At 52.1% G+C, this 13,444-nt stretch overlaps 1 protein-coding gene across 2 annotated transcripts; it reads left to right on the top strand.

Moving 5' to 3' along the window:
* Window positions 1–1,657: 1,657 nt before the first annotated feature.
* Window positions 1,658–12,098, top strand: IVD (isovaleryl-CoA dehydrogenase; the record flags this gene model as incomplete). Of its 2 annotated transcripts, XM_084239711.1 has the most annotated exons (12): window positions 1,658–1,810; window positions 3,149–3,238; window positions 3,501–3,552; window positions 5,401–5,570; window positions 6,022–6,115; window positions 6,314–6,450; window positions 7,748–7,844; window positions 9,593–9,686; window positions 10,142–10,223; window positions 11,074–11,178; window positions 11,288–11,360; window positions 11,965–12,098. In XM_084239711.1, 12 exons carry the CDS (start codon window positions 1,658–1,660, stop codon window positions 12,096–12,098), a joined length of 1,281 nt encoding a protein of 426 aa, XP_084095837.1. The 2 variants fall into 2 exon arrangements, with proteins under 2 accessions (XP_084095837.1, XP_084095838.1); XM_084239712.1 differs by lacking the exon at window positions 3,149–3,238.
* Between the last annotated feature and the right edge of the window lie 1,346 nt (window positions 12,099–13,444).

Below are 13,444 nucleotides of genomic sequence, written 5' to 3' on the forward strand. Positions count from 1 at the left end.
CATCATCTATCCTGATGGCGGAAGGGCAGAAAAGCCTGATATTTTCTTTACCCTACACCTACTAACCAGAAAAACTTGCTCCAGCAGTAATGTACTTATCTGTATAAGCAAAACCACAATTGCGTGCTATTTTCTTGTTCTTTTGTTCATATCTTTAATAAAATCTTGGGCTGAGAGAGTGAAAGGCAGAGCTGCTCTAGATGGCTCTCCCCAGCTTACCCCTACTGCAAATTCATTTACACTCCCAGTCTTCGGTAATGGCAGAGAAGTTCATCCATCGGCTGTCCTGTCCGTGGCATCTTCATCTAGGACAGACCCATGATATGAGAGGCAGGGAAGTGAAGGAGAAAGACTTTTGATCTGGACAAGCTTACATAGCCTGGCTTTTATCTTAACTGTGTTTGAGACTTTGGGGAGTATTGTAGGAAGGAACAATAAGTGTTGTCATTAAATATACAATCTATTCTTCCTAACAGCCTTGCTGTGGGTGATATTGCTTTCATTCTACAGAAGATAAAAATAAAGAAGAGGTGCAAGAAATTTATGGGAAATATGGGCTCTGAAGCTCCATCCCTGGACTCAGGGTGCTTTCCTGCTCAAGGGCGTTGGCCCACCACAGAGGAGATAAAGAGCCCAAAGAGGGAGGGGATAGGGGCTGAATTCCATCAACTCTCCTCTTTCTTGTCAAATACCACTCTTTCCTAATCTCCCAATCCACCCCATAAAAAAAAAAAAAAAAAAAAATCCTGCTGTTCTTATTGTACATTAAATAATTCGGAAGACAGCAACTCAATAACAATTCTTACCTATTAAACTCCAATAAAAATAAACAATTTGTTACCTACATAATAATAAAGTACAGAGTCCCGCTGAAGCAAATTTGTGTGGTTTCCCAGAAAGTGAGATTTACTAAATTAGAATCAGAGCGCACACCAGGGCAAGCACTACTATCCCAGGTAGATTTTCATTAACCCCAGCTTTGCATTAACAATTTCTTCCCATGACTGGGTATTTGGAGTTTTCTGTTTGCTGTCTTTTTTTTTTTTTTTAACTTTTAAAGATTTATTTATGCATACAAGAATGGGGGTACAGACCAGAGTGGGGGGGGGGTGAGAGGATTCATCAGAGATAGAGTGGGGAACAGAACAGGCAGACTGACCGACTGAAATACACTGCTGGGGGAGCAGCGGGCGAGTGAGGAGAGGTCTGCTGCGCCATGTGGGTAGCTCCCTGGCCAGACCGGGGGATTGAACTTGCGCTGCAGAGGCTGTGGACAGCTTCACAGACTGAAGTCTTAACCCCTTGCGCCACCAGGGACGCCCTTCTGCTTGCCGTGTTAACGCTACCTCACGCTCGATTCAGCAGGAAAACACTTTCCCTGCCCTTCTGCTTCAGAAAGCCCCAACCTGGGCAGGACGCCGGCCGGCCAGCCCGTCACGTGCACACTCACCGCCCCGCGGTCGCCGCTGATTGGCTCGTGCAGCGGCCAAGGGCAGGGCGGCCTTCAGCGGGCGGCGGAGTGTGATTGGCTGCTGGAGACCCACCCCTTGGCCGATTGGGCGGGGGCGGGGATGAGGGAACGGCGAAGCCCGCGATTGGTGGGGCGCGCGAGGCTGCTCCATAAGCGCTGACCCCGGGCTCGGCGGTGCGAGCAGAGATGGCGACTGCGGCTCGGCTGCTGGCGCGGCGGGTGGCGGGCTGGAGGCTGCGGCCCCCGCTGCAGCCCCTCGCCGGCCTGGTTCCCCAGCGGGCCCACTCGCTGTTGCCGGTGGACGATGCAATCAACAGGCTCAGCGAGGAGCAGAAGCAGGTAGGGAGCCTGGCCCGCCGCCCGGACCCGCGCCCCGGGGGTCGCCTCCGCGCCCTGTGCCCGGGCCCTGGCCGCGCGGCGTGGGGGGACCGCGGGGGCGCGGGCCCCGGCCCCACCTGCACGGGCCTGGCGGCCCGAGGTAGCCCAGGAAGACTCAAGGGCAGGACGGCTTCTGGGGCACCGCGGGGGTTTGGTGAAGTGTGGACAGACGCTGCGGACTGCCGGGGCCGCCGTCCGTCCGCCTGGAGTCTCCGAACCCCTGAGACCCGTCCAAAGCCGGGGTTCCCCGGGCCCGAAGAGCAGCATCGCCCCGGGCCACCTTCCTGAGTACTCGCCGGAGGCTGTGGCGTGCGCAGTGTAATCTGCTGTGATGCTTCAGCCCGTTAAGGAAAAGCACAAGGTTGAGCAGAAACTTGAAAGATGCGGTTAGCAGACAGCTGGGCCGGGTGCCTGCCGGGAGGAAAGGGGCCTTCTGCGCTCAGGCGCGGCTCGGAGGCCCCTGAAACCTGATTCCCCGGTCTCAGCGAGCGCCCAAGCCTCTGCCAAGTTCCAAAGTTTCTTTGTGTTCACAGTTAGCAGAGTTTGGGTGGTTCTTGTTTTGCTGTGTTTGTTTTTCCCCAGTCACCACAAGATTTAGACACTGCCACGAGAGGTGTGAGTAATCTTTTTAGCCTTAGGTATAAGGGCAGGAAAGAGGTTAACACTGCCAGGAACTGAAGGGGATGTGGCTGGAGCACAGTGAGGAGGGGAGAAGGGGCTAAGGTGTGGGGAAGGGTGGAAGGGTCAGCAGGGGTCAGCTCCTGCAGGGTCTTTAGGCCTCGTTAAGGAATTTGTCTTTTTTTTTTTTTTTTTTTTTGTAGAGGCATGTTTTTCTTTCTTTATTTGTTTGTTTGTTTGTTTATACATGCACTGGGTACAGTCAGAAGCGCGGGAGGGTGAGAGAATTCACCAGAGCCAGAGCGGGGAGCAGAGCAGGCAGAAGGACCGAAGTACACTGCTGAGGGGAGCAGCGGGCTGCAGGAGAGGTCTGCGTGCCAAGTGGGGCCCTCCTCCGGTGGCCGGGAAGCAGCCGGGGATCGAACCGGCGCCGCAGAGGCTGCGGGCAGCCTCGCAACCCAGCGCTCAACCGCTGCGCCACCGGGGAGGCCCAAGGAATTTGTCTTCTAAGTAATGGAAAGCCATGGAATGATTGGAAGCATAAACCAGTGGGGCCTCTGAGCTTTGGTTCCTTGCCGTTTGGTCAGGTTACTTGTGGCCTGTGTCCTCTGTAGTGGAGATGCTGTCCTCAGTGGTAATTGTGTGCTGTTTCAGCAGCATCTGTCCATCTCTCCCCTTTAGCTTCGTCACACCATGGCTAAGTTCCTTCAGGAGCACCTCACCCCCTACGCCCAGGAGATTGATCACAGTAACGAGTTTAAGAACCTACGAGTGAGTCCTGAGGCCTATGGGGGAAGGGAGTAGAGGGTGGGAATAAAGGATAAGGGTCTGTCTGAGACCTAGGCTGGAATGGTTTGGGGATGGCACTGCTGCCTGGAAGGCTCATACAGTGTCTTCTGGTAAATGAAACTTCCCGAAGGATGCAGCCCCTTTCTGTGAAGTGTTAGGGGTTCATTCTTCTAGATGTGTCAGGCACCTGTAGCTGACTGCTTTCTTCTCACAACTCACTGCACTCACTCCATTCTGTTGGCAGGAGTTTTGGAAGCAGCTGGGGAGCCTGGGAGTCTTGGGCATCACGGCTCCTGGTGAGTGTCGTTTCTTTTCCTAAAGAGAGTTTTTTTTTTTTTTTTTTTGCTGCCTTTTAAGAAAAGGAAGCAGAAAAAGAAGAGAAAGATCATGATCAAAGAAACCTAGAACTTCTTTCCCTCTTAGACCCCAGAGAGCATGGGCTGACTGTGAGCCCAGAGACACATGCATGCCTCCATTGTTTTAGCTAATGATGTCGAAAAGACAAAGGAGCTAGGTCAGCATGGTTCACTTGGATCAGACTCATGCTGATGTTTGAACTCAACTTCTTCAGTAAGATTTCCCAGGTGACTTGGGGTGTTTAGAAACTGTCCATATTAGGCAGTTGTCACCTCAGCTGTATTGCTTCACCTAATCTCTAAGCTCCACCCTACTACTAATGTGTAGGCAGGACAAGTGTGTTCCTGTGGTAACAGCCTGTGTCCTTTGCCACAGCTGGGTCCTGGGGTTGATTTGGGAGCAGACAGTCATGTGGGGGAGAGGATGGCTCTCTGAGCTTCTATGTGAGGTGGCCGGGTGGTATGTTCCATAGGCTATCCCTGGGACCTGTCCAGTGTCTGTTGTGGGTCTTACTGTTTTCAGGGGGAGCAGGCAGGAAGCTGTAGGCTCTGGTTAGGATGTTGGCCTCTGAAGGAGAGGCCCAGCCCGGCTTGCAGTGCCCAGTAAAGAGATGTATCTGTCACCTCATCAGTGAAAGCAGGAACCACCACCCTGCTGAAGCCTGTACCCCCTGGGGCATTACAAGAGAGGTGGAACATCATATACTTCTCTTTACATTCCCTTCTCACCACTTGGGGATAAAGCTAGAAACATCATGTACTTCTCTTCACATTCTCTCCTCACCACTGGAAATTAAGCTGGTCATGGAAAGTTGCACCATGAGTAACGATTAAATGAAACCATTTAATTTAGATCACTTTAATAAAAGATGGTAGGGTGGGAAGGCTGCTAGGAACTCCTAAACAAGACTCTTCCGTTGTGACTTGGGGGTTTACGAGCCCCCATAGGGAACATACTTCTGAATCATGTGGTAATAAGGAAAGAAAAAGATAAAGACTCTTTTTCATTGATTTCTGGTTTCCTGGGGACTGTTTCTAGTGTTGCCCGCCTGTGGGCTTTCCTTCTTGGAATTGTGGGGTCTGGCAAGGTTTGCCTCAAGCCTGGGACAAGACTGACTTGAGAGTAAATGTGTGCCAGAGGGTCTTGCAAGAGTTTACCCAAACAGCAAAGGGAGGAAAGATTCCAGCTGATTCAGACACTTTGATTTTGAATCTGCTCCCAAGGAAAAAACACATTTTTCATGAATTCTGAAATTCCCTACCAGCATCTCTTCTGCCCTCAGCTGCAATGCCTTCTAGGTTTCTCTCGGCCTATGGCTCTCCTGCCCCTATAATAGCTCTGCTTCTTTAAGTCCAAACCTATGCTATGAAAAAAATCTCACCTTCCCAGGCCTTTTGTTCCCTGTCCTCCTTAGTGCGTGTTCCCCTATTAAACTCCAGGTCTTCTTTCTTCATTTATTCAACTGCCTCTGCACCTCTGAACCTTTTTGTACAGTAGGTGCTCAGGTTCCCTTGTCTTCATTAAGAGGTCTGTTTGGGCGAAAGCAGGAGTTGCAGTGACTGTGCAGTGACCACACTTCAACTGACCAGAGTTTGGCAAAACCAGTTCTATGATCTAGTAAGCAGAGTTCATGACATCAACCTATTAGCTCCCTTTGCTGGGAAGAACTTGAACACATGTAACATGAGCAAGAACACTGGTTCCTTTGCTGCCAATAAATACAAGATTCCTGTCAGTGTCCTGATTTACTTTGGGCCTTTTCCACTATCTGGCATCTCTGCTCCCAGTTCAGTATGGAGGCTCCGGCCTTGGCTACCTGGAACATGTGCTGGTGATGGAGGAGATATCCCGAGCTTCTGCAGCAGTGGGACTCAGTTATGGTGCTCACTCCAACCTCTGTATCAACCAGCTTGTGCGCAATGGGAATGAGGCCCAGAAGGAGAAATACCTCCCCAAGGTGAGGAAATGGGATGGAGAAGCACACGCTGATCTCATGGCACAACCACTGCCCTTCCCCTTTGGCCGACGCTGATCCACTTTGCTTTCTGTAGCGTGCTACCCTGACTGAGTTACGGTTAGCAAGGGTTCAGGGATTTGCTTAAAATACTTCAGTCAAAAGAATTAAAAATAGGTTCAGAACTCCCCAGTTGGTCACTGGGAAACATTTGCAAAGCATTTTAAGAAATGAAAGAATAGGATTAGCTTCCCTTGCAAAGAGAGCAGGAAAGAAGAGATGTGTTCAGCCTCATAGATACTGGGCTTCTTTTCTAGGACTTCATCAGTACATTGACCTGAGAGAAGTTTAAAAAGGTGTCACGTGGCAAGAAGGACAGGCAAGAAGCAGTATCACTGAACTTATGCAGGGTACTTATAAACTCACAATGAGCCCTTTGGGGTTTTCTTTGCAGCTCATCAGCGGGGAATACATTGGAGCCCTGGCCATGAGCGAGCCCAATGCTGGCTCTGATGTTGTCTCCATGAAGCTGAAAGCAGAGAAGAAAGGTATGCTCCTCTCGACTTGGGAGCTAAAGTGAGGGAAAGGACAGACCTTCTGAGGGCGAGGGAGCTGTAATTGGGGGTGGCCTCTGCTGGGTTTTCAGAACTGTTTGCCAGCTGTGCAGCTTCTTACTCAACAGAAGTCTGTTGACTCACTGAGACAGGCCAAGACTGCTTGAGCAAGTAGCCAACTTTTGTTCTTAGGAGATCATTATGTCCTGAATGGCAACAAATTCTGGATCACCAATGGCCCTGATGCTGATGTCCTTATTGTCTATGCCAAGACAGACCTGGCTGCGGTGCCAGCTTCTCGGGGCATCACAGCCTTCATTGTAGAGAAGGTGAGCATAGGGGGATGCATGGAAGGTGGCTTTTGTCTCCTGAAAGTGGTACCAGAGATGACTTCTTCCAGCTAATCACAGACACCATTAATATTGTGTGCCAAGGTTCCCTGGGGTAGGGCTCAGGCAGACCAGCAGATTGAAAGGAGGGTGGCCAGAAAGCAGAGTCCAGGAAAGAAGGGTCAAGTCTGAGGATGGTGGGGCTGTCCACAGAGCCAGCCATCCAGAGAGAACCAGGAAGATGAGAAGTGAAAGGAGACCAGTGGATTTGAGAATCAGGGTGTCGATGGACTCTGTGAGGGCAGCTGTGGGAGACGGAGGAGGAATTCCTGTGTGAGCAGGTTTTCAAGTAGAGGCTGATGACTGCACCATCCAAATCTTGGTCAAAGCCAGAGAGAGCTAGAGCAGGAGTTAGAATAAAAAGTTGGGGGTCTGGGTTTGTTTTTAAGCATGGTAGAGTACTGAGCAAATTTATTGATAAAGAGAAAGGAAGATAGGGGAGGGAGAAACAAAATATGTGGGAAGTGAGCAAGTAAAACACTTTAGTGAGTTGAGGGAGAAGAAGTAAGGTTGCAAAACAGGTGACCTTTGAAGCATGAGACAGGGCTCCTGTGCAGGCTGGGGGTGGGGGAGGGCATGGGGGTGTGGAGGAAGTGGGGAATTTCATGAATGAGTGCTCTACTAGTTTGCAATACCCTCCTTAGAGAGAGGGCAAGAGTAGCTGACATTGAAGGAAAAGAAAGGTAAGTCCCCGCAGGGCCTGGCTGAGTTGGAGAACCTCAAGGTCATGCAGCACCACTGTCTGTGCAGGAAGAAGGGGAGCAGCACCTGCCAGCACTCCATGGGGCACGTGCCAATGTGGATCACAACTGATTTGGCATGGGGTAAAGCAGGCTGATGGTCAGTTTGATCCCAGGTGGATTCAGCTGGGTCAGGTGATAGCCGGCAAAGGGATTGAGTTGGCTGAAGGAGTGTCTTGAATGGAATTCCCCCCCCCCCCCACCCGAGGAAAGAAAACAAAGCCAGAAAGATGGTCTTGGCCACCAGGGATTAGGTGTTTCCTTAAGAGAGAATTGGGGAGAACACAAGCAGCAGAGCAGGAGGCTGGGGTTCAGGTGGGGTGTTGGGGCTGGAGCTCCCAGCTGTATGCAGAATGTGGGCCCCAGAAGCAGGATGCCAGGACGCCACGTGAGCATAGGGATTTGATAGGAAGATGAGTACTTTTCAGGTGTCTTCCCTTTACTTGGCCCCTTTGGGGGCTGGTCTGTAGTTGGGGTCACCTTTTGTTCCTCTAAAGGGTATGCCTGGCTTCAGCACTGCCAAGAAGCTGGACAAGCTGGGGATGAGGGGCTCTAATACCTGTGAGCTGATCTTTGAAGACTGCAAGGTCCCTGGTGAGTCTCTGAGAACGAGGGAATCCCTGTGCCAGCTCCTCACAAGCTGAGAAAGCCCGTCCCTCTGTTAGAGACACTCGCCATTGACAGCAGTGATGTGGGCTGGATGAGGAGTCTGACAGCTGTCCCTCCAGCCAGAGCCCCGCAGCCACATGTCTGACTGGGCACAAAGTGCGGTATTCCCTGTGTGGGGAACACTGAACACTGTGCTGGGGTTGATATTCTAGTATCTGAAGTAGAAAGACAAGATTTGCCCTCTCCTTTTTTTTTTTTTTTTAAGATTTATTTATGCCTACAAGAACTGGGGTACAGGCCAGAGGTGCGGGGGGTGAGAGGATTCACCAGAGACAGAGTGGGGAACAGAACGGGCAGACTGACTGAAATACACTGCTGAGGGGAGCAGAAGGCGAGACAGGAGAGATCTGCTGCACCATGTGGGTATCTCCCTGGCCGACCGGGGATCGAACTCGTGCTGCAGAGGCTGCGGATAGCTTCACAGTACTGTGCCTAACCCCTTGCACCACCAGGGAGGTGCTGCCCTCTCCTGATGTCCTTCAGTCTCCCCCATTTGTACATTTGCCTGTGTAGCCTGTCTGACGTTTTCATTAATGACACAAAAAAACATCTGAATAAACTGATGGAAGCCAGACTCAGTGAAGGGAAGGCTCTCACTTCCACTTTGAGTATGAGTATTTTCTCTCCTGAAATACAACTGAAAATGTGACACATGTGCTGAGAGACATAGATTTGATTCCACGTAGGTTTGCTTTGCGCCTCAGCCATAGACACCCCCCACTAGCTCCCATCTGAGAAAGGGGATGCTGGTTACATCCTTGGTTACAAGGAGCATCTAGGGAGGGGGCATTGGAGCGGATCCTGTCAGCATTGAAGGTAGATCAGTGGTGTTAACTCTGTCCTCAGTTTCCTGGCCACACTTCTGAAGGCCACAAAGTGTCCCGGCTTCTTTGGGGTACAGGGGACAAGAGGGAGGTGTGCAGCAGTGTCTGTCACTGGCACTGAGTGGCGCATGTCACCTCCCCAGTAGACTAGGAGTTAAATCTCAGTGCTAACACCGGTATGGCTTGAGTTCAATCCTTAGCCATGGAGTTAACCCACACATGGCACAACAGACTTCTCCTGTCTCGCCCACTGCTCCCCTCAGCAGTGTATTCAGTAGATCCGCCTGTTCTGCACCCCACTTGTCTCTGGTGAATCCTCTCACACACACCCCCACACCTATGGCCTACACCCCAGTTCTTCTATGCAAAAAAATAAATGAATAAAATCTTTTAAAAAAGAACAAAACTGAATAGCCCATGTCCAGGACAGAGACTTCCACGGCCACCCTGGGGGAGGGGATGACACGTGACCAGAGCAGACGCAACCTGGGCAAAGGGTCATCCTCTGATTCCTTCATGGCTGCAGGTATAAAAAGGACTAGGGAAGGGATGAATGACTTCTAAACCAAACTTGCTTTTCTTCCTTCCCATCCAAGGTAACCTAAGAAGAGATGGGGAAGATCTGGGACCTTGTATATGGTCTTGTGTATGGTAATGTGTTGGGGGGAGCGGGGTGTGATTCCTCTAGCAAATGCCACCTCTAGCTGGCAGTTGCAAACTCCTCCTTTTGCTCACCAGAATCCTAGTTGCAGGTCAGGTGACGCAGTTTAGTGATGTGAGAGAGCGGCCATGCCAAAATAATAACCTTTATAAAAGCCCTCCTCCCCTGACCAGCACTTCTCTCCACAGCCACCAACATCCTAGGCCATTTGAGTAAGGGCGTCTACGTTCTGATGAGTGGGCTAGACCTGGAGCGGCTGGTGCTGGCTGGTGGACCCCTTGGGTGAGTATGAGGTACCAGGGGAAACAGTTATTTTGGCCTCCTTGGCAAGTGGTGCCACTGCAGCTTCACCTTGGGGGTTAATGGGGCTGCCTCCTGGCCGCCACCACTCTCTCGTGGACACCAATAGAACCATGCACTGTCTTCACACTGAAGGCAAACATAATCAGGTGACAAAAGGCCTGGGGAGCCATCCTCCTTAGCTACTCAAGATGTAAAACGATGCCGGGGCTCTAATCCTCAACACAGGTCCTGCCGCTCCATCTGGTCTCAGAGGAGAGGTACAGTCCTGGGCAGTCAGTGCAGTGGCTGGGCAGGGAGACAAGCAGCCACACGCACCCTTTCACTTCTCTGGAACTCCAAGCTGTCTTTGTAAGCCTTTCAATGCTGGCATCTCACCCCAACTGGCTGTAGGGTGTCAGTGAGGTGCCTCCCCAGTGTTTTTCTCCTTCTGACAGGATCATGCAGGCCGTTCTTGACCACACCATTCCCTACCTGCACGTGAGGGAAGCCTTTGGCCAGAAGATTGGCCACTTCCAGGTGAGTGGAACACTTTTGTGGAATGCTTTCACTGGTCAAGCTTTCTTTAATAAATGAATAAGTGGGGCATGTGCTGTGGGCATTTGCAGCCTTTCACCAGCAAAATGAGTTCAAATGCAGGCTTCTTCAGATGCTCTGGAAGTTCCTCATGCATCACCTCAATTCCTGTTCGAGTTAAATGAAAGCAGTCTGTGAGGCTGAAGGGGGAAGCATGAGACTGGGCGAAGGCTCAGGGGTAAAGGGAGTGGCATTCTAGTCAGACTGTGTCGGCCAGAGGCCATGGGAAGTCAGCACGGGCTGTGGTGTGCGGGGCCATCTCAGGACACAGTGTCCATAGTGCATTGGCGGCTCTTCAGTCTTATGCCAGACTCACTCCCACCTCTGTTATCAAAGACAAGTCTCGTCGGGCCTCCCCGGTGGTGCAGCGGTTGAGCGCTGGGTTGCGAAGCTGCCCGCGGCCTCTGCGGCGCCGGTTCGATCCCCGGCTGCTCCCCGGCCACGGAGGAGGGTCCCACATGGAGTGCAGACCGCTCCTGCCGCCCGCTGCTCCCCTTAGCAGTGTACTTCAGTCCTTCTGCCTGCTCTGCTCCCCGCTCTGGCTCTGGTGAATTCTCTCACCCTCCCGCGCTTCTGACTGTATCCAGTGCATGTATAAACAAAACAAACAAACAAACCAGCAAACAAATAAATAAAGCATGCCTCTATTAAAAAAAAAAAAAAAAAAAAAAAGACAAGTCTCGTCTCTTCTGTGTGCCCTGGTGCCTCCATTCCTGGCTATGGCAACTAGAAAGAAGGTTCTCAAAGGAACATGACGCCAGCGTGTTGACTCATGATCTCCATTTATGCCCAGTTAATGCAGGGGAAGATGGCTGACATGTACACCCGCCTCATGGCATGTCGGCAGTACGTCTACAATGTCGCCAAGGCCTGCGATGAGGGCCACTGCACCCCCAAGGTAAGGGCTGGCCCCAGAGGAGGGAGAGCTGGGCAGTGGGCTAGATGCCGGGACTCAATCTCTGTCTGGCCCTGGTGGGGTCCTGCTGACCCAGAGCCTCCCCCCACAGGACTGTGCGGGTGTGATTCTTTACTCAGCTGAGTGTGCCACACAGGTAGCCCTGGACGGCATTCAGTGTTTAGGTGAGTGGCCCCCGCTCCCCACTTCCAGGGCTGCCCTCACTCCCAAAGCCTGCGACTGCCTCCAGGAAAGTTTCCTCCTTACTCCTCTCTCTCTGCTTCAGCTAGCTGCTGCCGAGCTAGCACCTTTAAGTTCTTTCTGACCCAAGTCCTACAAGGACATGGAAAAACAAGCGAAAAAATGCTGGAGGCACAAGTCCTCACCACCTTCGGCATCCTCCCGGCCTGGCCCTGTAGCCTGGGAAATGGAGAAAGAGAGAAGCCTCGGATGGCCTACGTTTGAATCCTGGCTCTACCCCTGAGTGGCTTTGTGCCTTGTAAAATTATTTAATCTCTCTGGACCAGCCCCTGGTAGCTGCTACGCAGTCTCACCTCCTCCCCATCTGTGTATCTGCCAGTGGTTCTCCCCTCGCTTTGCCCGGTATCCTCAGAATTCTGGGTGACCTGCCAGCCCCTTGTCTCCCACTCGGTATCCCCCTCACCCTCCTGACCACCACGCTGTTGGGCTGCAGTTGCTCTCTCCTGCACCTGTTTGTGTCTTCCTTGCTTTACCCGCGGCCCATGACGCTTCCTGTTGACTTTCTTCTCTGCCGAACCCTGGCTGCAGGTGGCAATGGCTACATCAATGACTTTCCCATGGGCCGCTTCCTGCGAGATGCCAAACTGTATGAGATCGGCGCCGGGACCAGCGAGGTGAGGCGGCTGGTCATCGGCAGAGCCTTCAACGCCGACTTCCACTAACCCCAAGATGGCTCCTCAGCCCCTTTGCCCAGATTCTGGAGGCCTTTCTTTGGAAGGAGACATGTGGCCACTCTCTTCCACTGCCTGAAGCAGGTCCTGCTCTTCAGCTGTCCGCAGGTCAGCCCTCTGGCCTCTACATAACATTGCATTCTCGACAGCTGCCCAGCTCCATGGGCCTCCACTGGGCTGGCCTGCCCGGGAAAAGTGCTCAAAACTTAGAACGACGCAGCAGGAAGCATTCTGGCTTTTCTGGGGTTCACTGGGAGGGCTTTTGTTGACTATAACTTCTAAGCCTGTGGCCCCCACCTCCTGGGGTGAGCACCTGGAGCCAGCCTTTCTCTTGGGTGACCCTCCGGGAGGGAGCCCTCTGCTCAAGTACACCAGAAGTATTTCCCTTCTCCATTTCTCTTCACGTGGTAGCCTCTTTTCTTTCTGGGGGAAAAAAACCCCAAGCCTAGTCTTTGTTTCTGCCGATTTCCAGAGGCCTCCGTTCCCAGCCACTTGTGAACAGGCACTCACTGTGCAGCAGCCCTTCCACCACTCCAGGAGTTCATCCTTGAGACCTGGAGGCCCTCCAGGTTAGGGTGGAGCTCTGGAGAGAGGCATCTCAGAACATCTGTGCCACCCAGAGTCCCCAGTGGGACAGAGGTCAGCCGCCTGTGAAGGACTGGCCAGATACCGGCCCTCACAGCAGAACTTTGGAGCCCTTCAGCCCTGCTCTGCTTCCCCACCCCTCCAGTGCTGATCATGTGACCATGCACAGCTGACTGGGCAGCAGGCCTGGGTTGTTGGCTTCACTCCAGCCAAGCTGCCTGTGTACATTTCTCTGGACGCCCTATAGCTAATTTTGTTAGAACTGCACAGCGGCTGCTGCCATTTTGTATTAAACATATTATGAAGCAAACCCATCTGCTTCTGAACTGGTGTTTTTTGGGGAGAAGCAATCTACTTGGCTACTGCCTCCTGCCTGGCTCCCGCCCTATGTCCTTAAAATGGCTAGTAGTGCCTCCCTGGTGGCTCAGGGGTTGAGCACCTCACTATGAGGCAATCCATAGCCTCTGCAGCACAAGTTCGATCCCCGTCCAGCTAGGGAGCAACCCACATGGCACAGCAGACCTCTCATGTCTCGCCTGCTGCTCCCCACTCTGTCTCTGGTGAATCCTCTCACCCCTCTCCCTGCATCTCTGGCCTATACTCCAGTTCTTGTATGCATAAATAAATAAATAAATAAATCTTCAAAAAAAAAAAAAAAGAGAGAGAAAGTGGCTAGTAATGGAGACAAGGAGTGGAAACTGTCCTCAGGACAGAGGCATTCTCAACACCCCTTTCCCAGATCTCACAGGGAC

Source organism: Talpa europaea, assembly GCF_964194135.1.
Source record: "Talpa europaea genome assembly, chromosome: 8".
NCBI lineage: Eukaryota > Metazoa > Chordata > Mammalia > Eulipotyphla > Talpidae > Talpa > Talpa europaea.